A 26172-nucleotide genomic window follows, 5' to 3' on the forward strand; every position below is an offset into this window, starting at 1 on the left:
GATCACTCACACTCACCTAGAGCCAGAAATCCTGGAATGTGAAGTCAAGTGGGCCTGAGGAAACATCACTACAAACAAAGCTAGTGGAGGTGATGGAATTCCAGTTGAGCGATTTCAAATCCTGAAAGATGATGCTGTGAAAGTGCTGCACTCAATATGTCAGCAAATTTGGAAAACTCAGCTGTGGCCACAGGACTGGAAAAGGTCAGTTTTCATTCCAATCCCAAAGAAAGGCAATGCCAAAGAATGCTCAAACTACTGCACAATTGCACTCATCTCACAGGCTAGTAAAGTAATGCTCAAAATTCTCCAAGCCAGGCTCCAGCAATATGTGAACCGTGAACTTCCAGATGTTCAAGTTGGTTTTAGAAAAGGCAGAGGAACCAGAGATCAAATTGCCAACATCCGCTGGATCATTGAAAAAGCAAGAGTTCCAGAGAAACATCTATTTCTGCTTTATTGACTATGCCAAAGCCTTTGACTATGTGGATCACAATAAACTGGAAAATTCTGAAAGAGATGGGGATACCAGACCACCTGACCTGCCTCTTGAGAAACCTATATGCAGGTCAGGAAGCAACAGTTAGAACTGGACATGGAACAACAGACTGGTCCCAAATAGGAAAAGCAGTACGTCAAGGCTGTATATTGTCACCCTGTTTATTTAACTTATATGCAGAGTACATCATGAGAAATGCTGGGCTGGTGGAAGCACAAGCTGGAATCAAGATTGCCGGGAGAAATATCAATAACCTCAGATATGCAGATGACACCACCCTAATGGCAGAAAGTGAAGAAGAACTAAAGAGCCTCTTGATGAAAGTCAAAGAGGAGAGTGCAAACGTTGGCTTAAAGTACAACATTCAGAAAACTAAGATCATGGCATCTGGTCCCATCACTTCATGGCAAATAGATGGGGAAACAGTGGAAACAGTGGCTGACTTTATTTTTTGGGCTCCAAAATCACTGCAGATGGTGATTGCAGCCATAAAATTAAGAGACGTTTAGTCCTTGGAAGGAAAGTTATGACCAACCTAGATAACATATTCAAAAGCAGAGACATTACTTTGTCTACCAAGGTCCGTCTAGTCAAGGCTATGGTTTTTCCAGTGGTCGTGTATGGATGTGAGAGTTGGACTATAAAGAAAGCCGAGGGCCAAAGAATTGATGGTTTTGAACTGTAGTGTTGGAGAAGACTCTTGAGAGTCCCTTGGACTGCAAGGAGATCCAACCAGTCCATCCTAAAGCAGATCAGTCCTGGGTGTTCATTGGAAGGACTGATGTTGAAGCTGAAACTCCAATACTTTGGCCACCTGATGTGAAGAGCTGACTCATTTGAAAAGACCCTGATGCTGGGAAAGATTGAGGGTAGGAGGAGAAGGGGACAACAGAGATTAGATGGCTGGATGGTATCACCGACTCAATGGACATGGGTCTGGGTGGATTCCGGGAGTTGGAGATAGACAGGGAGGCCTGCTGTGCTGTGGTTCATGGGGTCGCAAAGAGTCGGACATGACTGAGCGACTGAACTGAACTGAGCATTGGTACCTGGGGTTATGCAGTACTTACACTGCAATCCTGTGTCAAGCTCAAAAGCATGAATGATCTTCAACAGCTCTTCAACAAGTTGACTAAATCTTGTACTTTCTTGTAGGCTTCTGAAAGTAAATTGATTGAAAGACACACTTAGCAGGAGATTATCAACTTAAGGACACTAAAATAAGAAAAGACATTAAACAAATAAAAAAAGATGCAGCAACAGTTAAAAAAAAAAAAAAAAACTATTTGATAAGAACAGAGCTATTAAGTGACATTACACTATAATCAAAACATCACTGACAGCAGAATAAACCATACAGCAGTATTGTTTTTATATACATGTATTTTTGCCATTCAAGCTTATCAAAAGCCTATAACTATCTAAAATAATAGTACTTTGAATCCACAGTAGATATAAATCCACTGCATATAGAATTTAGTATTCTTGACATCTGAATCCCATCCACCCAAACCCCCAATTCTAGCTCTCAGGGATTTCTGCCAAATGATGATTACACTATTTTGAAATCACAGATAGATAACAATGTCCAAAGAGAGATTTTGGTTTAGGAAAGTTGTAGGACAATATAATTTATTTATTCATTTAAATCTGACTGACTACCATGTGCCAAACATTGGATAAACAGTGTTGACCAAGATAGACAAAGCCAGTGTCCTAACAGAACTTACATCCTGGCCAGAGGGACACACAATATATAAATCCACTGTGTTTGTGTGTAAAAAATTAAGTAGAAATAAGTGCAAGAAAGAAAAATAAAATCAGCATTTAAGATAATGGGGGAAGGGTGGTACAGTCCTATATTAGGTAAGACTGTAAGTTCTTATATCATTCAGAAGGATTAGAAAAAGGCAATGAATTGCAAATAACTGTACAAGGCAGATGTACTATAAAACTCTCAGAAAAATGATTTTGAACATAATTTACCCTGTCAGCTAAACAGCCTTTCATATATTTTTCTACTGATGAGTGGTTTGATAGAAACACCAACTATATTATTAAGGAATTTTCACTTTTTCCTGATATTGTCACTTCTAACCTCCCATCAACTACTAAAATTATATACCTTTTGGTTATATCATTCTTACACAAAGGACATTGTGAAGGCCCTTTCTTCTGGTTGAGAAGTTTCAGCATACAAAATCTATAAATTATAACGAATGAAAAGAACTCAAGTTATATTCTTTTTCTGCAGAGAGAATATTCAAAAAGCAAATAACCATGAAAAGATCTACTGACTGGACTTAAGAGCCATTTTGAAGGTAATGGCAGATGAATTACAACAAGTGGCTTTCTTTAATTGTTTTTAGATGCTGCATAAGAAAAAAACCAAACTACATAAGCAATAATCTATGAAAACTGAACTTACATCCATATGTCTTTCTGTTATGATCAAATTAAACTTATTAAAAGTTAATATAGCATATTTAATGATATACTCATAAGCATTTCAGGCTGCATAATCAGATGTAAATGGTAAGTACCTCAGGTAAAATTATTATAATTAGTTTAAAAACTTAGTACCTCAATACAAAAGTTATAGTAATCAAGACAGTATGGTACTAGCATAAAGACAGATAAACAGATAGAACAGAATGAGAGTATAAGTCATACATCTATGGTCAAGTGATTTTCAACAATAGCACCATGACAATTAAATGGAAAAAGAATAATCTTAATAGTACTCGGACAACTAAATATTCACATGCAAAAAAAAAAACAAATATAGATTCCTACCTCACACAATACAGAAAAATTAACTCAAAATGGGTCACAGAACTAAATGCAAGAACTAAAATATAAATGTTTGTGACCATGGGTTAAGCAATGGTTTCTTAAATAAAGAAATGGCAAAAGCACAAGCAACCAAAGGAAAAAACGGGAGTATCAAACTTAAAAACTTTTGTGGTACAAATAATACCATGAAAAAACTGACAGGATAATCCATAGAACGAGAGAAAATATCTGTTAATCATATATTTGATAAGGGACTTCTATCCAGAATATATAAAGAACTCTTAAAACTCAGTAAAAAAGAAACGTAACCCAATTAAAAAATGGGCAAAGGATTTGAAGAGCCATTTTCTCCAAAGATAAACAAGTGATCAATAAGCACATGAAAAGCGACTTCTCTGGTGGTTTAATGGTTGCTAATCTGCTTGCAAATGCAGGGGACATGGGTTCGATCCCTGGTCCAAGAAGATCCCACATGCCATGGGGCAATTGAGCCCGAGCACCACAACTACAGAGAAGCCCTCTCACTGCAACTAAGACCTGATATAGCCAAATAAATAAATATTTTTAAAAACAGACAAAACAAAAAACTGAATTGTACACTTTAAATGGATGGATTTTATAGCATGTAAATTATATCTCAATAAGACATGTTTAAAAAAAAACAAAAACCTCAAAGCAGGAAGAAAACATGCTCATTTTTATATTTACAAGGCCCAACAGAGTGTCTGTTGAACCAGACACTTGTTGAACCAAGCTATTCACCAGACCTCTAAGGAATGGAGGAGGCTCACTCAGGCTTTTAGGATGGCTTGGCATCTAGAACAATTGTTTTGGTTGTCTCAGACAGTGAATATGGCTAAGAAGACTTTGATGATCATATGCAACGTGTTCAGAGTTAGCTTCCTTAATAAAGCAAACTACTGCTCCCATTGGCTGGTGGTGTCCATAAAGATCAACATTCCCTAGGAAAAAGACAAAAGACCCAAAACAGAGGTAGACAGAAAAGGGAAGAGAGCAGTAGAAGTAGCTGTGGTGATGATTATTAAAAGCAGTGATTCACTCATACAACCAATATTTAATAAGTTAGGTATCATTCTAATGCAAGAAATTCAGTGAAAAAGGAAAATAAAACCCCTGCCATTATAAAGGGCATGATATTATGGCGAGGGAGGTGAGTGGGGAAGGGATTAGAGAGAAGATACCAGGAAAGAAAAGATTATGGGAACTGAAAAGGCAGTGGAAATGGTGAGTCAGCACACTTAAGAGAAGTACTTTTTACTGGCCATGTCCTTTTTAACATGAATTGCTCTATCAACACAACCCTGAAGTATCATCTTCATTTTACAGTAGAGATTTGTCCCAGATCACACAGTAATCAAGTAAGTGGTAAAGGTGATATTGGATCTAGAACTTAAATGTATTGCAATAGCAAAGCCCATGGCTTTTCCACCAGATAAAGTAAATGTAGGTAGGGTTGGTCAAGGAGACCCAGGGGTCCTTCTACACCTCTACACCTATATAGATGCTTGAACGACCACATTGCACTTGACAGCATATAGGTTAGGAAATGGGGGTGTCAAAAAGTTAGCTGCTTTGTATAAAAAGTCCATTTAAAGAGCCAAAACAGGGACTTCCCTGGAGGTCCAGTGGGGAAACTAAGATATATGTTGGTGTGGTGTAGCCAAAAAAATAAACTTTTTAATTAAAAAAAAAAAAGAGCCACAAAATAGAGGCTACCACTCCTTGCTGCTGCTGCTGCTAAGTCGCTTCAGTAGTGTCCGACTCTGTGCGACCCCATAGACGGCAGCCCACCAGGCTCTCCCGTCCATGGGATTCTCCAGGCAAGAACACTGGAGTGGGTTGCCATTTCCTTCTCCATTGCGTGAAAAGTGAAAGTAAAGTCGCTCAGTCGCGTCCGACTCTTAGCGACCCCATGGACTGCAGCCTACCAGGCTCCTCCATCCATGGGATTTTCTAGGCAAGAGTACTGGAGTGGTTTGCCATTGCCTTCTCCGACAATTCCTTGAGAAGATGCAAATACTACCTGCACTCTACCATAATGGCTCTAGGAGGCATCAAAGCATGGCACTGGCAAATGGCACAATTTAACAATTCAGAGTAGAGGTAGGGAGGTCATTCCCTAAACACAAGACTGCAGAATACAGTAGGGAAGCTATAGGATGACAAGCTAAGCTATAGATGTTGTAGCCTGTACATAATTACACAAATAACACCAGAGAAGCAGATATGTAGAAATCAACCAAGATACGGGTTGCAATCTTTCTTTACGCTAGGAAAAGGACAGACGCATAAAGGTTATTAACTAAACTCGAAAGAGAAAATGAACTTGTACGTGATTTGAAAAGACTGAGGTAAGGAAAATATTGACAGATCAACAGAACACTGGCATGTCTTTCAGGGCTCTGAAGAATTTATTAAACTCTATTTTAGAGCTCTGGAGAATCTACGTGATACACTGATTAAATGAGAACACGTATACAAGTTCTACACAAGGTTCTCAACGAAAAGGTCTGAGACAAGTTTCGGGTTTCTTGGGTTTCTAAAGCCCAATGCTTAAGGAAAGGCAATACATTTTTAAAGCAAATGTAGTTATGTTTTCCAAAGGGCAGCTTCAGCTTTACAAGAAAAAGCTGATGGAGAATAGTAAAATCACAGTGCCACAAAACTAATTTGGGGGACTTTTCAGAGTACTCATTTTTTAGCATATCTGTACCCTGAACAGTTTAACAAGTTATGGAAACTCATCTGATTTTGAGTTGCTTGTCCAAGTCTATCCTGGCAGGAAGTAAATAATTAATAGTTTTAAGTCTAGGCAAAATAAAGGCAAGCTGACTTTTGGCTACATTGTTATATTGTGTGCCCTGGATTACTGTAAACAGAGCTAAGATAATGGACTAATATGGTCCCTTGTTAGAGGAAATAAAGACCCTGACAGCTCCGTCGCTTAGCATCTCAGCATCCACTTACGTTGCTGGTCCCACCAAACCTTGTCAGTTTGGGTAATTAAAGCTCTGTTTTCTTGCTCAAACCTCTAGTTTGTACTTTAGTTCCAACAATTAAGAAGCTAAAAACAACAACAACAAAAAAACAACAACAATTAAGAAGCTATCTTGAGTTCTTCATCTGGGAGATTCTGCCTGACTTCCTTCACGAGTATCAGTCCCGTGGGTCAAGGCTCTTGTCTCCTCAGGATGAGAATCTCACTGCTAACCCTCAATCTCCCATGGCTGGGTTGCTGTTACTTTTCTTCCTTTGTAACTGCCACCCTGAACTTCTCATTTCTGCTGCTAGACTCCTGCAAGACTACGTTCATCTACTTGCTAGATTATCCATCTCTTGCCTACTTCTGGCCCTCTGACACACCAACCTACTGCTACATTCCAGAATTCCCTGGTATCATGATCTAATGTATCTGGCCATGAAACCTCCCTGACACTGACTTACCACTTATCCGGATCTCCTCAGTTAACTGACCCCAAGACTTGCTTTACTTGGTCTTTCTGGTCTTTCAACCTCAGCCACGCTTGTTCTAGTCTCATTAATACTATCCTCCAAGTAAGTGTCTAGAAAGATCACCATTTCAGAACACTGCTTCTTAAACTTTAATATACATAAGAATCTCCTAGGGATCTTCTTCAAATGCACATTCTGATTCAGTAGGTTTGGGGTAAGGCTGAGATTCTAGCAAGTTCCCATGTGATGTGGTTGCTGCAGAGCCATGAGTCCCACTTTGAGTAGTCAATTTTCTAGAGTTGTGTTATCCAACACAGCTGCCACATGTGGCTACTGAGCACTCGAAATGTGGCCAGTCTGAACTAAGATGTATGTTAAGTATGGAAAAACACAGGCTTTCAGAGACTTACCACAAAAAAGAATGTCAATTATTTCACTAACATTTTTATATTTTGAAATGATAAAATTTTAGTCATAACTAGATTAAAAATATATAACTATAGTTAATTTCACCTTAAAAAAAAAAAAAAAACCTTTTAGTAGGGACTTTTCTAGTGGTCCAGTGGTTAAGACGCCACACTTCCACTGCAGGGGGAATTAAGTTCCATCCCTGGTCTGGGAACTAAGATACCACATGCCTTGGCACAGCAAAAAAAAAAAAAAAATCTTTTAATAATGTGGCTATAAGAAAATTTCAGTTAGATTTATGGCTCAGATTATATCTCTTTGGACAATGTGGTCTAGAGCTTTCAAAAAGTACTATACATTTCATCTGTTGTTTAGAACTACAAGCTAATGCAGGAATGACCTAACGTTTTCTAAACTGGTACTACTGTAGCTTTTGTATATCTCAGGAAAGACTTCAGATCTACAGGCTTACTTGGTCAACAAAGCTGCTTTAGGGACTTCCCTGGTGGCCCAGTGGATAAGACTCTGTGCTCGTAATGCAGGGGGCACAGGTTCGATCCCTGATTAGGGAACTAGATCCCACATGCCACAACTGAGAGCTGGTTCAGCCTATATAAATAAATAAAATAGCCTAAATAAATAAATGCTAAAAAAAAAACAAAAAACAAAGCTGCTTTATTGTTAGCAATTGGAGTCCACCTTCAGAAAATCCAATTAATGCTTGGGGGTATTTTTCTGAGCTTTCTTTTCATAGATCAAGGTGTTATTCAGACTATAAAGGTATTACAGAAGCTACTTCATGAAAAGTTGATATATCACACAGGCATTATATTACAATTTTAATTCTAATATACCACTTAAAATACGGCTGCCTTTTCTGCTTGTCATATCCTCCATATTAAGAATTGCAAGCCTTTTTCATTCTCCTCTAGTTACCAACTTTATTTAACCTTCTCAGTCTCAACAGATGTCTTCACCTCCAACTTCACTGAGCTCAACTACCTCAACCACCCCTACTCTATCTCAAAATCTTTCTATAGAATTAATTTCCTTTTTCTTCATTACTGTTCACAAATAACAATTCTCTTTCTTGCATCCCTTTTCTATTTCAGTCCCTTCTGTCTCTTCTTTTTTTTTTTTTCTTCTGTCTCTTCTTGCACCTTCTCTGTTTTGCAAGTATCTCCCCTCTGAGGGCTCCTTTCTCTTCTAGTACAGCTCCTCTCTATTAATTTATATACAGAGTACATCATGAGAAAGGCTGGGCGTGAGGAAGCACAAGCTGGAATCAAGATTGCCAGGAGAAATATCAATAACCTCAGATATGCAGATGACACCACCCTTAATGGCAGAAAATGAAGAACTAAAGAGCCTTTTGATGAAAGTCAAAGAGGAGAGTGCAAAAGTTGGCTTAAAGCTCAACATTCAGAAAATTAAGATCACGGCATCCAGTCCCATCACTTCATGGCAAATAGATGGGTAAACAGCGGCTGACTTTATTTTTCTGGGCTCCAAAATCATTGCAGATGGTGACTGCAGCCATGAACTTTAAAGACGCTTAGTCCTTGGAAGGAAAGTTATGACCAACCTAGACAGCATGTTAAAAAGCAGAGACGTTACTTTGCCAACAAAGATCCATCTAGTCAAGGCTGTGGTTTTTCCAGTAGTTGTGTATGGATGTGAAAGTTGGACTATAAAGAAAGCTGAGCGCTGAAGAATTGATGCTTTTGAACTGTGGTGTTGGAGAAGACTCTTGAGAGTCCCTTGGACTGCAAGGAGATCCAACCAGTCCATCCTAAAGCAGATCAGTCCTGGGTGTTCATTTAAAGGACTGATGTTGAAGCTGAAACTCCAATACTTTGGCCATCTGATGAGAAGAGCTGACTCATTTGAAAAGATCCTGATGCTGGGAAAGATTGAGGGCAAGAGGAAAAGGGGACGACAGAGAATGAGATGGTTGGATGGCATCACCGACTCAATGGACATGGGTTTGCGTGAACTCCAGGAGTTGATGATGGACAGGGAGGCCTGGTGTGCTGCGGTTCATAGGGTCACAAAGAGTCAGACACGACTGAGCGACTGAACTGAACTGAATACACAGGAAGTTAGTTTCTTTTTCCTGTACGTATTCTTTCTTCTCTTCATACCTCTGGTCCTATTACTTCCTCTGTCTGTAAAAGTGCCTTTTTCCACAGGCTCTCAAAGAAATGAATGTTCATAATTTAATCTGTCCTTTACACACTACAATACTGTGTATTCATTATTCCAGGTGATAGGAAAGCATACAGGACATTTCAGAAAGATTCTTGTCAAACAACAGTGAGAGTCCCAGCATTTAAAAGGTTAGTCTTCAGCGCCCTGTAACCTTTTCTTTACTTATTTTTTTGTGTGTAACCTTTTAAATACTGGGACTTTAAAATGTTTTACAAAAGTATTGATTACACTTCCCTGGTGACCCAATAGTTAAGACTGCCTGTGAATGAAGGGGATATGGATTTGACCCCTGGTCCCGGAAGATGCCACATGCCACAGGGCAACTAAACTAGGATCCCGCAACTACTGAAACCCACCCACCGAAACAAGAGAAGCCACCACAACGAGAAGCCCATGTACTACAACCAGAGAGTAGTCCCTGCTCACCACAACTACAGAAAGCCTGAGCACAGCAATGAAGACCCAGCACAGCCAAAAAAAAATTAGAAAATAAAAGTTTCTTAAAAAAAAAAAAATTGATCTACAAAAAAACTGCCCCTATACTACAGATAGTTTGAGATGCTTCCCTCTAGAGGCCACAAAACTAAAAATTCTTGAAGCAGCGATAAAGCCTTGCTGCCTTGGCACCTGACCAGGGAGACGGGCCTGAGGAATGAGAAGGAAACTGCTGGGAAGAGAGCTAGGCCAGTGGGCTGTCCTGGGAAAGGTGTGAGAGGCCATGGAAATGGCCTCTGGATCTTTACTGGGACAGCTAAATAGCAAGAAGAAAGTAAGATTCAGAGGAAGGAAGGGGCTGGCCAGCTGGCAGCCTTGGGCTCAGAGGATATTCCTCCAAAGGGAAGGTTTCCTCCAGTTCCAGTTAGTCCTTTTTTTCCAGTAATTTTTTTTCTTAATTTATTTTTAATTGAAGGATAATTGCTTTACAATATTGTGTTGGTTTCTGCCATACATCAACATGAATCAGTCATAGGTATACATTTGTCACCTCCCTCTTGAATCTCCCTCTCATCTCATTATTCTTAAATCAGAAGTTTTTCAGGAATTTTTAGGTTATAGTAACATTCCAAGCTGATGAAAATTATGAAATATCTTCCCAGAAAATTGCACAGGCCCATAGTTTTTAATATAATTGAACTTAAAATTCAATATAATTTTAGGAAATTAAAGAAAACCATTCAGGAGTCCTAAGTTACAAAGTTTTGAATTTAAAAATTTCTTACAGTATACTTAAGAAATTGATTTTTCCCCCTCCTGAGGATGGAGGGGGAGGCAGGGGTTTTGAGGTAGGAGCAAAGAATACTTTGCATCATACAACCTTTTACGCTAGTAGACTCATTACCATGGACATAGCTTTCCAATTAAAATAGAAAAAAAAACTTAAAAACAATTGGCATTCAGGGCAAGTCTCAATCATAGTTTAACATCAGGGAAAGGAGAAAACCCTTGTTCTACAAAATTACCTACCAAACTTTTCTGAAATTCTTCTATCCAAGAAACATATCCATGGACTTCCCTGGTGGTCCAGCGGATAAGAATTCGCCTATCAACGCAGGAGACACCAGTTCAATCCCTGGTCCAGGAAGATTCCACATGTCACAGCACAACTAAGCCTGCACGCCACAATTACTGAGCCTGCGCATCCTACAGCCCATGCTCCAAAACAAGAAAAGCCACCGCAATGAGAAGCCTGCACATGGTAACTAGAGAGGAACCCCATTCACTGCAATAGAGAAAGCCCAAAGTGCGGCAACAAAGACCCAGTGCAGCCAAAACAAATAAATAACTACAAGGAAAAAAAAAAACAAACCCCAACTGGCTTAAAAAAAAGGAAACATCCATTCCAAAGGAGAAGATCCTTAAAAATATAACTTGAATCACTGGTATGAATGAATTTCAGCCTAAATATAAACCTATATCAGATTCTCTATTTTCATGAGGATTATGAAGCAGGCAAACACTGAACCTTAGAGGTCAGAGAGCAGAAGGACATCCAGAAATGAACAGAAAGGAGAAAACTGGGACAGTTGAAACACAATTTGCTAATTTCACAATTGCCTGCAATCTGCTTCCACCCTTGGACACAAAAAACAAACAGCTCTTCAAAGTAATTTCATATCCCACTAGATAAATGTGCCAATATTGTACCTCAAACTATGGCTACAAGCAACTTACAATTCTTTTCCACATAATTGAAGAAGCTAAAGCTTCAGTAGTTGTTTTCTGTATTATGAAGAATAAGTACAAAAGCTAAGGATGGAGCCACATAAAACATTCAAACTTACTTGCAAAATATGTGGTCACACTTTGTAGAGACAGGCTCTTTGATCAACTCCAGACTAGAAAGGTGGGAGGGGGGAGAAAATAAACAAAGGTCAGTAATTCATTTAAAAATAAGTGTATTCTGGGGTCCATTAACCCTGGTGATCCAGTGGTTAAGATTCTGCGCTCCCAATGCAGGGGACTTGGGTTCGATTCCTGGTCAGGAACTAGGTAAGATCCCACAAGCTGTGCAGCGCAGCCAAAAAACAGATAAGGATTTTTTAGTATAAACATGAAGCTATTATTACTCCTAAAAAATAATTTCCTTAACATCATCTAATATAAAACTAATGTCCCAATTTCCTTCACTGTCTCATAAAAATTTAATCATTACATCCATTTAAGTCAGGATCCAAACAAGATACACATCCTGCATTTGGTGGATATGTCTCAAGTTTCTTTTCATCTACAGACTTCTCTTTTCCTTCCTTGTCATTTATTTTAAAAACTAGGTCATTTGACCTGTAGAATTTCCCAGATTCTGGATTTTGCTGATTATAACGCTATAATATGGTTTAACTTGTCCCTCTAATCTCTACTTCCTGTAAACGAGGCTTGATCAAAACCAGGTTCAATTTTTGGCGAGAACACTTTACAGATGGTTCTGTGTACTTTTATTACATCACTGCAGGAGGTACATGATGTTTGGTTTGTGATTACTTTGTAAGAACACTGTAAAAAACCCTCACTGAAGAAAATTCAGAAAACAATACACTTACAAAAATAAAGTCTCCAGAAAAGAAAATATATCATCCAAATTGCCATCCCTGCCCATCTAACCACAAAATTTCAAGGCACTCCTGAGATTAATTCATTTAACAATTTATTAAGTATTTACTGTGCTTCTCCTATGTGCAAGTACTGCTCCCAGAGATAGAAATACAGCAGCAAACAAAATAAAGACTGCCCTCATAGAACTTACATTCTAGCTGTGGTAGATAGTTGGTTGAGAAACAAAGATATATGGGAATAGTGCTAAAAAGAAAAATAAACCAGGATAAGGGGAAAGGGGGTACAGTGTGTTGGGGAGAGGGGTGTATACACAAGGTAGTCAAAAAAGGTCTCATGAAAGGGTGACACTGGTGGACAGCTGAGCAATGTGAGGAAACCAGTTGTGCAAGGGTTGGAAGAACATTTCAGCAGGGGAGCAGAGAAGACAGTCTCCGAGCAGGACCATGCCCAGGGTTTTTGAAGGACAGCGAGTAGGCCAGGGGCCAGGATAGAATGATTAAGGTGGAGATACTACTGGAAGAGGTCAGAGATGTAGCTGGGGGCCTGAGTAGGGAGGGACCTACAGGCTGTTTTAAGTCTCTGGTGTTTATTCTGAATGAGTGCTTCAGAAACTGATTTTTGGTAAAGTCCAAGCAAAGCATCAAAGAACAAACAGGTAACCTGTGTATGTGATAGGAATGTGGCTCGTTAAATATTTAACATTTTAGAAAGGGATGACAAGAAAAGTTGGGGGACAATAGTCTCTTGTGAAGGTTCGGTAACATAACTCTTGCAATCATGGGGTTTCCGACGCAGCATAGGGCAATGAAAAGAAAAATACCAGAGTAAGTCAGAAGACTGGGTTTCTACTGCAATTCTCTTTGTTAGCAGAGTGATCTCAGGCCAACCACTCTACCTGAAGCTCAGTTTCCTTCTCGGTCACCCACTCTACCAATGTCTTAAGGCTATTGTGAGAACAAAAGTAAATGCTACTTGTGAAAATGTTTACAACCTGAGATGATTTGTACCAATGTTAGTATTATTATTGGCACTGAATGTGATTTTAAGAAGAAAAACAACTGGACAAAGAGAATTCTGATTTGTTACCAAATCATTATTCCTCAGATAGGCTAGATAGCAAAAGAAATTCTCAGTAAAAGAGAAATTGGATTTAGCTATGATACCAGATGGCTTTCATTCTCACCACTGACTCAATATTGAAATAATTATATTTCAGTATGGTAATTAAAAACTAAGCTATACAAACATACTGTAAACACAAACTTTGAACAGATGAAAATTCCAATATGTAAAAAGGTAATGACTGATGAAGGAAAAGCCTGGAGAATGGGAATGAAAGAAAAAAAAATGTAAATGTTTTCTTCTAGATCATGATCAGAGTAAATGTTTACTATAAAAGTGATTTGAATTTTTTAAACATTCTTCAAACCTGGAAATATTTTAGGCCTACTTCTACATTTTGAATGTAAATTACTAATTACATTTTAAGCTTCCAACATGGTAAATAATTGGAAAAAGCAGCTAGGTTAGGTTCGAAATACAACCATACCAACCACTAGGATACACACTTTAGCAAACTCTTCTGAAAGTCAAAGAATTTATATATTCATGTAAAAAGTTAGAAAAAAATACCAATTATCAGAAATAAATGCCAATAGTGACTCAGAGGCCAGCAGAAGGAATTTCAGCTTGACACCTCAAAGAAGATGGAAACCTACCCTACAGCTAACATAAGTAATACTGTTTCCAGTCACAATCAGGAATCATTTATTAAAACATAACTGAAAATTGTAGTTCTGGGCAATGTTTAAAAAAAAAATGAACTAAATATGATTCCCAGCCTACACGTAAATGAGTTTAAGGTTTAACAACAACCAAGAATAGTTTTAGTTTAAAAACCCATGTCTATGTCTAATAGAAAACAGATTGAAAAAATTAAAAAAGAGCTGGAAAATACACAACAATTGACTGATAATAATATTTAACATTAACTTTCATTCTCACGTCTTTAATTTTTACTTTATCTGAGATTTTTAATTGATGGATTAATTTGCCAGAATGAGAAAGAATATAATATTATGACTGAGTCTCATGGAAATTGTAAAGTAAATGGACCCAAATACCATATTATTAAGGACTTTTTGATCACTCTCTGTAATTATCATGAGTAAGTTTTATGCTGTTTCAAAAGCAATTTTCCCCCAATTGTCATTTCCTGCTTTCCTGGCTCTGATGGTTCATAAATTTGGCTGTAAAGCTCATTCAGCTTGGGTTCTTGTTTAGCTGAAATGTTGAGGGGCAGGAAAGCGGAAGGTAGGTTACTTATAAATTTTGTTTCTCTCTGAAAACACAACTTGCATTTCTCTCTTTCTTGACTCCAAATATGAAAAACAACTTTCATGAAGAACAAAGGAAAGGTGCAACTTTCCAGATTATTTTTTGAATAATACTCACCACTATCACCATATTAAAAAACTCAACTATATCAAAGAACGAATTTAGTTTATTAACACCTTCAACAAATGTTGACTGAGTGGCTATTATGTCCCAGATGCTGTTCTAACTACTGATGATACAAAGTAAATAAAACAAAAAACCTCTGCCCAGAGTTTATATTCTGTAGGGGTTGAGAAAAAGGATAAATTATACAGAATGTCAGGTAGTAATGAGTTATGAAAAAATTAAGCATTATGGAGGAAAAGGGGATAGAGTATGTTGAGGGTGGGAGTGTTTCAATTTCAAATTAACACTGTCTGCCTCTTTGAAAGATGGTATTTCCATCAAGATTTGTGAGCCATGCAATTACTAGAGGAAGAATGTTGTAGGCAGAGGGAGCAGCAAGCAAAAAAGCTCAGACACAGGAGAATGTCTGAAGATCAGTGAAGAGGACAGAATGACCAGAGAATAAGAGGAAAGAGGGTAATCAATAAACTTTCTAAATTTCCTTTCTGGCTTTTCACCAAGAAATTCTGAGATATGGTTTTTAATTTATTTTATAGATTTATTTTAATTTATTTAATAGATACCATTGAGACCATTTAGCCTGGGGTTCATAACCTTTGTTGTACCATAGACTCCTTTCGGCAGCTGATAAAGCTCATGAATCCCCTTCTCACAGTAATGTCTTTAAATACATAAAATACAAGATATAAAATTTCATTAAGAAACTATATAGGAATATAGCTGTATCTATAGGCCTCCAAGGGTCGTGGAGGGTCAGTAAGTTACGAGCTCCTAAATCTTCACAAAATAACTTTCTGAGGTTGAAAAAAATATTCCATATCTTGACTGGGTTACAAAGACACATACACTTATCTAAAGTCAAAGACTTGTACACTTATGTTTTCTGCATTTCACTGTATGTAAATTATAAGCCTTTAGAATTCTGGTCCCCTCCTTATATTGTAGATGAAGAAAAACAAAGGTTCACTCATAATGTCTAAGAGTGGGGAGGGGCACAATAGGATTGGGGGGTGAGAGGTGTAAGATAGGCTACAAGGATGTAGTACATTGGGATGGACAAAAAGTTTGTTCATGTTTTTCCACATCATCCTACAGGAAAACTGAATGAAGTTTTTGGCCAAACCAACACAACATAGGGAATATAGCCAATCTTTTATAATAACTGTAAATGGAGAGCAATCTTTAAAAATTGTACAAAAAATAAAAATTGTTAAATAAATGAAGGGGTATAAAAGTCAAAGAAACTGGCTAAAGGTTTTGAGGACTTGCAGTATTCTCATTTAAATATACAGGGCTAATTTCAGCCAAAGGTTCTCCCAGGACATACCCACTCACTGACATCAAGCATTTGTGATTTTATATTCCCATTATCAATTATGTCCATTCCAAGTGATCAAGCTGATTACAGAGCTGGATGAAAACTCCAAATATCACTTAAGCTAAACCAGATCCCTGGTTCTACATTGGTAGAACCAATCAAGACACTTTGTGGACATTCAAGACAGGGAGCTGTGTGTGCTGAGGTGACAGAAAGGGAAAGGGAGAGCCCAAGTGGAAAAAACGGAGAAATTTTCTATATTCTTAAAGGTCTTCAGCTAAGAAAAGCAGCAACTTTAATAGCTTAATCTTAACAAACGTTAACAATTTTTCTCCTTACCATCTTAAGGTCAATTCCATTCATTTGCATAGGATATATTGGATATTCAAGAAGAATCTCAAATTAATAAATTTTCAACTTACCATATTGGACACTCTAAGATTTTCTGCATAGCATTGAGGACATTTTGTACTTCTTCAACATGATCCGCAGATAAATCCATTTCTTCGTGTTCCAATGAACTAAATAAATCACTTAAAAATGGTTATATAAACAACAGTTTAGTTTCATTAAGTGTTATTTAAGATTGGAATGCTTTAGAATCAGACCATAGAACTAATGACCAAAGCCTTATTTTTTAAAAAATTCTAAACGTTTTGTGTAATTAAGACCATTTCAATTCTGTTTGTGCATATCTAGCCTCCAACCATTTCCTTTTGATTTTTTTTCGTTCTCCAAGAAAGGGAAAGCCACAATGGGGTGACTTGACTGGGTGAGTGATGTACCCTCCTATTTCTCCAATCATCACAGTTGTTTTCTTTCTCGTCCTTAAAATAAAAATCAACACCAACCAACGCTCCTAGCCCTGTCCTTCCCCAGATTTTCCCACTGGCCTACACTCAGGATTCTCCTCAGAAACATCGGTACCAGCAGCATCTGGGCCTATGGAGGCTCCTCCCTCTACTTCCTTCTGGCCCCTTCACAGAAACTCACAAGAATCATGTTCTTAAGGGCTCTGCCTCGCACAAAGGCCTTTCTCTTCCTCTTCCCAGATACAGTCCTGCCCCCGTTTTCCCTCAGGGTCCCTTTCTCAAATATACCAGCTCGTCTTTTTATACCACGTCGTCCCCCTCAGGACCCATCAGGATTCCCCCTAGGACACACCCTGCCCCCGCCCTTATCATCTGCACCTCCCCCTAGATCCCGTGACCCACAAATAGACCCTTTCCCCACGACTTCCCCAGATTCAACATCTTAGGCTTCTCAGGTTCCACCTTCCGCCCGCCCCCCGCCCGATAACATCCGTCTTGCTCGCCTTCAGGAGTCACCTCTCCCCGGCTCTCCCCACACCTGTTTACTGTCCCAGAGCACCCCACGGGCCGCTCTCCCTTCCCCACCGTTCTCTCACCTTTTACCCAGAACAAGAGGTCCGGGCTTCCTAGGCCCAGAGGCCCAGTTCTCTGAAAGAGCCCCCGGACAGTCCTGGGTCCCGAGAGCTCAAACCGCGCAGTCTCAGTTTCAACTAATCCGTAATTCCCGCGCTTTACTGTTGCCACGGAAACCGGCGGCTGCCGCGAGCGAGAGCCTCTCAGAACGCAAGAACCGGACACGTAACTGAAGGGCGGAGCAGAAAGTGCTGAGTCTCTCGGGGGCTCCCGATTGGTTATCCATTCTTTCCCCATTTACGTAATTAGAAAGAGACGGAAGAGACCAAGTTCTCCCGGAGTTTTCTAATAGGCGCCCTCCCTCTCACTTCTACGCTTCCAGTTGAGGGTTATTACGTCACAGTAATTGCTGTACTAAGGTCGAGATCGCTCCCTGGACCCCGAATATGAGCGCATGATAGTGCCTAAAGCAGTCGCAGGAGAGGCCCAGCTCCCTCACCCTTTCCGCCGCAATGGGAGTTTCAAGTTTAGGTAAATAGGGTTGTGAGGGGAAAACTACGATTTCCAGCATGCATTGCGGATCAAAAGGCCTTGGCCACAGTGTTCCTTGGAAACTGTAGTCTTATGGAGAGGAACTTCCGATACGGGAGGCAGACACGAGTCTAACAACTCAGTTGATAAATTGAAGAGCTTCGCGCTTTTATGCATGTCAACAGATATGGATTGGAGTGTTATGTTTTCGTATATCGAGTAAAGAACCTACAAGTCCTAGTAACACTACAGTCCCCATCCAGCCCCGCGAATCTCCAGCAAGTCGTTCTCTAAGGTCGGTGACCTAAAGAAATGCAACGGGCGCGTTTTTTACCTGGGAAGGGGAAATCATCCGGGGCCCCGGCCCACGGCTGCGCACTCCCAGTTCCGCCCCTGTGCCCCGTGTTTGTTATTGTTGTGAGGGTCAAGCTCCTCTTGCCCCGCCCCCGCAAACTTATCTTCGACCAATCAGTGGGGCTGTAGTTTTGAGGGACACTTGGTAAGAACCAATCATCTTGTCGAAAACTCAGATAACCTGGGGACTGGGCCCTGTCTCTGTCCGCCATGTTAGATTCACTCCGCAGGGGATAGCAGGAGAGCTGGCAGCGTAAGGTTCTTGCATTGGCCTTCGGCAGGCGCCCCCCGGGGGCGGAAAGCTGGTAAGGAAACAACTGAGGTTACCTAGGGGTGGTGTCACGTCTCACTGAGAGGACTTGGGGAAGTTCACGGGAGGAAGCCTCCAAAGGAGAGGGGCGATTTCTTCCGTGACTTGGACAACCGATCTTTCAGTGGCCGGATGGGAGAGCCGTTCGTGTTCTGAGGGGCCGAGGGGGCGGATACCACCGGAGGGACGGAGGGTCCGTGGTTCAGAACTCCTAGCTTCTGGTGAAGGACGCCGAAACTCCCCAGGACAAAAAAGGCCTGGGCAAAGGAAACGAGAGAGTCCTCGGGGTGGTGACACTGTCTTCGGGACAAGGAGTGCTAGCAAACGATAACTGGAAGACTAGGATGAAGTCTGCAAGAGAAAAAAAAGATGACATTGCCCATACAGCTTCCTCACTCCCCCTCATCCCACTTTTGGGGAACCTCACAAGGAAGTCTCCTTGTTCAGGGACCTCTGGTATTGGAAAGGCACCGTTTTTCCTTTTTATGGAACACACAGCTTTCAGGTCACACATTTTAACTCCAGGATAGGCCTCAGGTGGAGACAGTAATCAAAGCTCAGGTTCCAGGTCAACTTCATTAAAGGGATGTTTGAGATCCTGGAAAAATCCACTTAGAGGAAAAGCTGACTTGTGCCAGGGAAAGCTGAGCCAGAGCATGAATTTAATATAATCCAGTTAATGAAAGGTGAAGGCCCAGGCCCCAGCTACCTGACTTGACTGACTACAGTGACAGAGGACACTAACCACAGCTTTGGTATTTTCACAAGTTGAAGACTAATGCTCTTGCTGAAAGAATTTCACATCCAAGGCAAATAAATAGGCGACTCTTTATGAAGACCAGGCTATAGTCCAGCTAAACTAGAATCTCCCACTTCCTGTTTTCACCTCCCTAGTCAGCCAGCTGGATGAGCTCCAAAGTATCTGAACTTATTTCCAGTTGTGTAATTTGAGAAAGAGGGAAGAAGGTTAGCTTCCTTTTGGATTCTCAAAAGTGTGGAATTGTGTTTCTCAGAAGTTGAAAACTGAGAAATGTGTTTTAGAAGATCCAATTGGCAGAATGAATTAGTCAGTCACCCCGATTTTTTTGCCCAGGATTCTGGGGTGTTGACAAGAGTTTTGTCCAAATTTTAAGGACCCAAAGAATTACATTCTGGGGATGCAGCAGGATTGGTGCCAGAAACTATTTTGATAATGCTCTTGGCTCTAGGTGGAGACAGAGATTGGAAAAAGTTGGGGGATGTTTGTGTTTATATTTACAAAAAAATCCCCCCAAATCCCTGATTCTCAGAGTTCAAGGTCCTTTTTAATGACAGTCTCACAGTTGTATTGTTTCACAGGGCAGTTCATTATACTGTGGAAAATAGCACTATGTCACATTCTGAAAGCTGATTTATATAATAATAACTTTCATGTTTAAGTACTGTTTTCGAAGAACCAGCATACACATTTTTACTTAATCCTTATGATAGCATTGTGAGGTTAGCAAAATGGAGATCTCAGGCTTATTTTACAGGTTCAGAAACTGAAGCTCAGAGTTTAAATGACCTGCTCACACTTACATGGCTAGTAATGTGCCAGAGCTGTCTGGAATCCAGCTCTTCTAAATCACTTTGCTCCCTCCCTTCTTCACTGTAAACTCCTGAGACTTAATCTTGGTCCTCTGCAGTGTCTGTGCCTGGAGCAGAATCTGAATCTGTAGATGCTTAGTCAAGATTCATTAATGAATATGTTTAAAAAAAAATATGAAACATGAAAAGGCTGTTCTTTTACAGTACAACTTACGTTTAGATTTAAACTTTTTTATAAAGTCATAAAAAACAGTCTAACAATTTGTACGTAAAATTCTTTGAGAGGTAAAACCCTTAATTATTTTATGGATAAAATGATGGCTGTCAAATAATCCAGTAGAAGGACTTCCCTGGCAGTCCAGTGGTTAAGACTCCACGCTCCCAATGCAGGGGACAAGATTTGATCCCTGGTTGGGGAACTAAGATCCTGCATGTGGCATGATGTGGCCAAGAAATAAAAACAATAATAAAATAATCCGGTAGGAAAAGGGCATTGCTATAACAAGATTAGTTCTGAGTTGCTGGTAATTATGAAGACAGTTGATGGGTCTTTCAGGGGTCATTGTATATTTATCTCTTTTCTTTTGTAAAGGTTTAAATTTTCCCATAATAGTTAGATTTTAAACATTAGTTGACTATAGTCAATCCATATTGGGGGTATGGAAGAGTATAGACGAAATGAGGGTAACTTTGAGTTGATCATTATAGTTAGATCATCACTATTCTCTACTTTTGTGTATATTTGAAAGTCTCCATCAAAGAAAAAAGTAGACTGCCCCTCCCCCCAAAAAAAGAACTTGAATAAAGGATGTTGAGTGCTACACCTGTGTAGTTTCTTGGCTAGTGTTTCAGCCTCTAAATTGTTAAAATAGATCTAATAGAGACCCTAGGTTGCTCAGTTTAGGAAAAGGCATCTTTTCCAAGAAAAATGTATTAGAACATCTCTTTCAAGCTTTAGGAATATAAATTCCCCAAGGGTAGAGTCCTACCCTTACTCATCCTGGCATCCTACTGGTAGATATGTAACAGCAGGTATGTGTTTAATTAAGCAGTCATCATAAAGTTCATAAAATCCAAAGGATTTTACAAATGTTAGATGATTTCTATGAATGTGACCAAAATTTACATTCTCTTTGCAAACATATGGCAATGAGATTTGTTTTAAACCACTTATTAGACTGTAAATAGCAGAAAAGCAGGGACATTATCTTCTCATCCACTGCTGTGTCCTCCTAGCCTAGCCCATATTAGGTCCTCACAGATACTAGCTGACTGAATGTTTATGCATTTACAGAACCTGTCTAATGTGTTTTCTCTCCCTCACCCATCCTGTCTTCTCTAGCCCCACAACATGGAACCACAGGTTACACTAAATGTGACTTTTAAAAATGAAACTCAAAGCTTTCTAGTTTCTGACCCAGAAAATACAACTTGGGCTGATGTGGAAGCTATGGTAAGTGTTATTTTGTTTTGTTTCTTCATCCTTTAAGCAGGAATATTTTCCCCTAAAGTAGTTATTTTTAGCCATGCTTCTTAGCTGTAAAGTCTGTCATACTTACCATTTCTGAACCTTTTGGAAAATAATTTTTGTCAAGGGTTCGGTGTTCATATAGATGTACCTGATAGAGGAAACAAATTCATCTTGAAGAGTTTAGAAAGGAAAGGTAAAACTATTTTTTTAAGTGAAATAGGACTTAGAAATTCTTTCCTTGTAGATACAGCCTAAGGAATGAATTGGTGTGGGCCCCACCCTAACCAGGCCTCAGGTTAACATTCTCTTGATTGAGAGCAGATAGGTTACTGTGGGTTTTGAACCACCAAAGATACAATTTGTGTTTCTCAAGATCTGATCAGTTGCTTTTATTGGTAGGTCAAGAGGATGAGTGTCTCAGAGTTGAGCAGGAAAACTGCCACAGATGTTCACACAGCAGCTCATTCTGTTCCTTTTGTTGTTACTGGTAGTGCCTTTCCTCCTCTACGTTTGCCCTTTGTTCTGTTTTTGTTTGATTTGTCGATAGTAAATGTTTTACTTCCTGTGTAACTGTGTTTGTCTAATGAAACGCTTTGGTTAAAAACCTACTTTTACCAGGTTATGTGTTATGGTAAGACATGGTGGAGAGACCTCAAAAGATGATCTGATCTAGTCCTCTGTCTTCCGGGAAAGATTTCTTTATATTTACTTATACTGCCTGGACAGATGATTATCCAGAAAGGTGGAGCTTGTTTGTCAAATGATCTGAAAATCAAAAACAGCTGTCTTTTTTTCCTAATAGTTAAATGGGCTGACAGCTTGCCTTTTTTCTTTATGGTAAATTTTAAATTATAAAAGTATAATATATGCCTGTTATAAGAAATGAAACAATCCAGATATATATAATGAAAAGATTAATATCCCTCCACTCCCCTCACCCTTCACCCACTATTTCAACCTCCTTAGGAGTAATCAGTGTTAACAGCCCTGTATGTACTCTTGGTTGCGGCATGTGGGATCTAGTTCCCTGACCAGGGATCAAATCCAGTTCCCCTACATTGGGAGCGTGGAATCTTAGCCACTGGACCACCAGGGCAGTCCCTGTCCATCCTTTATATTATGATTTCTAGGGTTCTATTGCAGCCTGCCTTTTTGATAACTTGATCATATAGTGTGAACATTTTATTTGCAGGTAAAAGTTTCGTTTGATCTCAACACTGTTCAAATAAAATATTTGGATGAGGAAAATGAAGAGGTAAAGTATATTATAGTACCCATGACCAGGTATCCAGAATGAGGATCTTATTTCTCAAGAGGGATATGGTGTTCAAAAATATCAGAGTACTGTTTATCTCATTTGTGTAAGCATTTAAATATATTTGATAATTGCATGTTCTAAGCCAACTTGTGGCATCTGAAATGGAGTTGAGAAATAGGAAAGCAACATTGAAGAAGAAAATCTGAGAGATAACTTTTAAAACTACATAGTGATCTTATGTTCAACTATATCACAAGCTGCTATTTAGTCTATAATAATAAAAAATAATGGCAAACCCTCATTGAGTGCTTATAACGTGTCACACTAACAACAATACTATATGTGTATACACTATTATCATCATTTCTGTTCTACTCATGAGGAAACTGAGGCACAGTTTCAGTAACCTCGCCTAAAAGAGCAAAAACTTGGAAGTAGTAGAGTTAGGGTACCATTCATACCCTCTGATACACATACTTCATACTTTCTGGCTCCAAAGCCCAGGCTCCTAGCCACTATACCATGCTGCTTCTCAGTGGACCTAAAATAAAGGTAGATGTAATAGTTAAGCAATAAAATTAATTATTCACAGTTAGTTCAGGTACTGGAAAAGTGGAACCGCTAACCTAGATTTTGCATGTGTCCTGTGAGGCTGGATATGCTGAATTGCTCAGTTGATGAGAGGCTTATAATTCACTGTTGTTTTTTTTACTTACAGGTATCCATCAACAGTCAAGGTGAGTCCCTAAGAAAACCTATTGAGCTTTATTTAAAAATCTTAATCTGATCATGGGCATTAGTCTTTCCATTTACACTCAAATCTTGTTGCAGTAATAGAGTAGAATTTGGGATAAATGCACTCATTTACCCATGGGCATTAGATTCATGGCAAATTTTTATTTTTTAGCAGTTTTTGTGTGTAGGTTGGTACCTTGATTGGACCCAAAGGACCTCTTCAATGAGAGGTTCTCTTATATTTAAGATGCTAATCTTTTGAAAATACACTTCCCAGTTCAACACATTTAACTTGTTATCCTGGTATTGCTTTTTTCCTTGACTTGGTGTATGTGTTAAAGTCCATGTATAAATAAGATGGTTGTTCAGAACATGGGTGCATTTTCCATAGGAACAATGTTATATTTTTAACTGGCTGAAATGATAGTATTAACATTATCCTTGAACTTTCTTGAGTCCTGAGCTTTGTTAAACCTAGTGTAAGGGAACTAGATTGAGTTTTTGTAATTGGAAGGCTCCGGTAGCAAAGAGAGAAGGATTTAAGTGGGAGAACTAATCTGCAAGTAGCTTCTATTTATGACAGCATGAGAAGGGAGTTTGTCAGCTAAAAGGTAGTAGCTGTTTGTGTATAACAATTGTAAGCTAAAAATTTTTTTTTTGTAAGCTAAGAATTTTTAAAAGTAAGAATTTACTATACTTAATTGAATCTTTTGGGCTGGTTAAAAAAAAAATCACAGTATGTATTTTTGTCCTTCTAGGAGAATATGAAGAAGCACTTAAGGTAATGATTATTTCATCTTATTTTCAAATAATTCAAAAAATATTTATGGACTAAAACTTGAGCCTGAATTCCGTTAGCCATGGAGAGAAACTAGTGACTGTAAACACAGCAAAACCCATTTTTAGGGAGACTGGGTTGAGTTTGGCATACCACGCAACAAAAGGTACATCCTAATGTAAAGATTCTTTCTGTTGATCATGGCATCTCATATTGCTGATCTCGAAGCCACCATCCTGGCATTTCAGAATTCAAAAAACTCCGGATTGATGCTTTCTGATTCATACTTTTCATCTCCTTCCTTCACTTTGTTCCCTGTAGAATATTACACTATAATGTGGAAGAATTTAAGGTGTAACCATGCAGTTACAACTAGCCTCTTGTTTGTCAGTGATCAATGAGAGCATTCCTCAAGGTCACTTATTTAAGGTGTGCTAAGCTGACGTTTCATTGACTATCCTTTTTGAACTTCTAATCCAGATTAAGTCATTTTCCATATCACTTTTGGTCTAGGGAGAGAAGAAAGGAAAGGCAAGATTTTTTTTTAAAATCAGGAGCTGGATTTACCCTTCCCAGTTCATGGTCAAAACTGCTGTTCTGGGTGCCACTTGTTTCAAAAATTTAGCCAATTTTTTCTTGTTTTTTTACTGAGAAATCTTTATTTCCCAGCCAGTCTCTTGGTTTTAGATATCCATGTCCTCTCCTGGTTTCTCATAGTTGAAATACCCATCTGTGTTAAGAATTTCTCATGCTTTATAATTTCTCTCTGCCCCAGTTTTCATGCGATCTTCCTGTTTGCTCTTTGCTTTTAAGCTGTTCTCACATGATGTTCCCTAACACCCCTTTACTGTTCTTCAACTCTTCCAGCTTTTCAGTTTCCCAATTCTCAGAAGCTACAGTAGTTTCACTAAAAGTCTTTTTAAAACTTCAGAATTCCTCTACCTTTCCCACATTCACTATTTTACCCATTCAGTCAGAAATCTTGGATATCAGGAGTCTAGAGTTTATATAAGCCTGTCTTGCCCTAGGAAGCAAGACTTCTTTTATATGCATAGTTTTTACATAATTACTATATAATACTTAAAATCCCACATTTATATTTTGACACAGTTTCATTATACTTGTTTCTTGAGCAATTTTTTTCACAGACTCTACCAAGTATTTTAGAAAAAGCTTCTTGGTTTCTGGCCTAGAATAGGAGTTGACAAACTACACCTGGTGAGCTGGTTGTGTCTGTCTGTGTGTGTGCGCACGTGCATGTGCACATCAGTTCAGTCGCTCAGTCACGTCCAACGCTTTGTGACCCCGTGGACTGCAGCACTCCAGGCTTCCCTGTCCATCACCAACTCCCGGAGCTTACTCAAACTCATGTCCATTGAGTCGGTGATGTCATCCAACCATTTCATCCTCTGTCGTCTCTTCTCCTCCTGCCTTCAATCTTCCCAGCGTTGGGGTCTTCTCCAGTGAGTCAGTTCTTCGCATCAGGTGGCCAAAGTATTGGAGTGTCAGCTTCAGCATCAGTCCTTCCAATGAAGATTCAGGACTGATTTCCTTTTGGATG

General features: G+C 39.1%; 2 protein-coding genes across 15 annotated transcripts in view; one reads left to right on the top strand and one right to left on the bottom strand.

Annotated features, from left to right (window-relative positions):
* Window positions 1-17744, bottom strand: part of BRCA1 (BRCA1 DNA repair associated) — a 70991-nt gene extending 53247 nt beyond the window's left edge. For 5 of the 11 annotated variants that reach the window (XM_059877768.1, XM_059877762.1, XM_005220679.5 and 2 more), the window contains exons 1-5: window positions 17629-17744; window positions 16643-16753; window positions 11671-11724; window positions 2625-2702; window positions 1570-1658 (exon numbers count right to left, since the gene is read on the bottom strand). In XM_059877768.1, coding sequence (XP_059733751.1) covers window positions 1570-1658; window positions 2625-2702; window positions 11671-11724; window positions 16643-16722 — 301 coding nt within the window. In that variant the 5' untranslated portion in view covers window positions 16723-16753; window positions 17629-17744. 11 annotated transcript variants of the gene reach the window in all.
* A 263-nt stretch (window positions 17745-18007) lies between these two features.
* The window catches only part of NBR1 (NBR1 autophagy cargo receptor), a 29098-nt gene continuing 20933 nt past the window's right edge, over window positions 18008-26172 (top strand). For 2 of the 4 annotated variants that reach the window (XM_010816243.4, NM_001100367.2), the window contains exons 1-5: window positions 18706-18795; window positions 21712-21822; window positions 23033-23095; window positions 23817-23835; window positions 24592-24614. In XM_010816243.4, the coding sequence (XP_010814545.1) occupies window positions 21721-21822; window positions 23033-23095; window positions 23817-23835; window positions 24592-24614 (207 nt within the window). In that variant the 5' untranslated portion in view covers window positions 18706-18795; window positions 21712-21720. Of the gene's footprint in view, window positions 18432-18705; window positions 18796-21711; window positions 21823-23032; window positions 23096-23816; window positions 23836-24591; window positions 24615-26172 lie in introns of those variants that run through there. The other 2 variants (XM_005220724.4, XM_059878024.1) reach the window with 2 other exon arrangements.

Source organism: Bos taurus, chromosome 19 (genome assembly GCF_002263795.3).
Source record: "Bos taurus isolate L1 Dominette 01449 registration number 42190680 breed Hereford chromosome 19, ARS-UCD2.0, whole genome shotgun sequence".
NCBI classification, from domain to species: Eukaryota; Metazoa; Chordata; class Mammalia; order Artiodactyla; family Bovidae; genus Bos; species Bos taurus.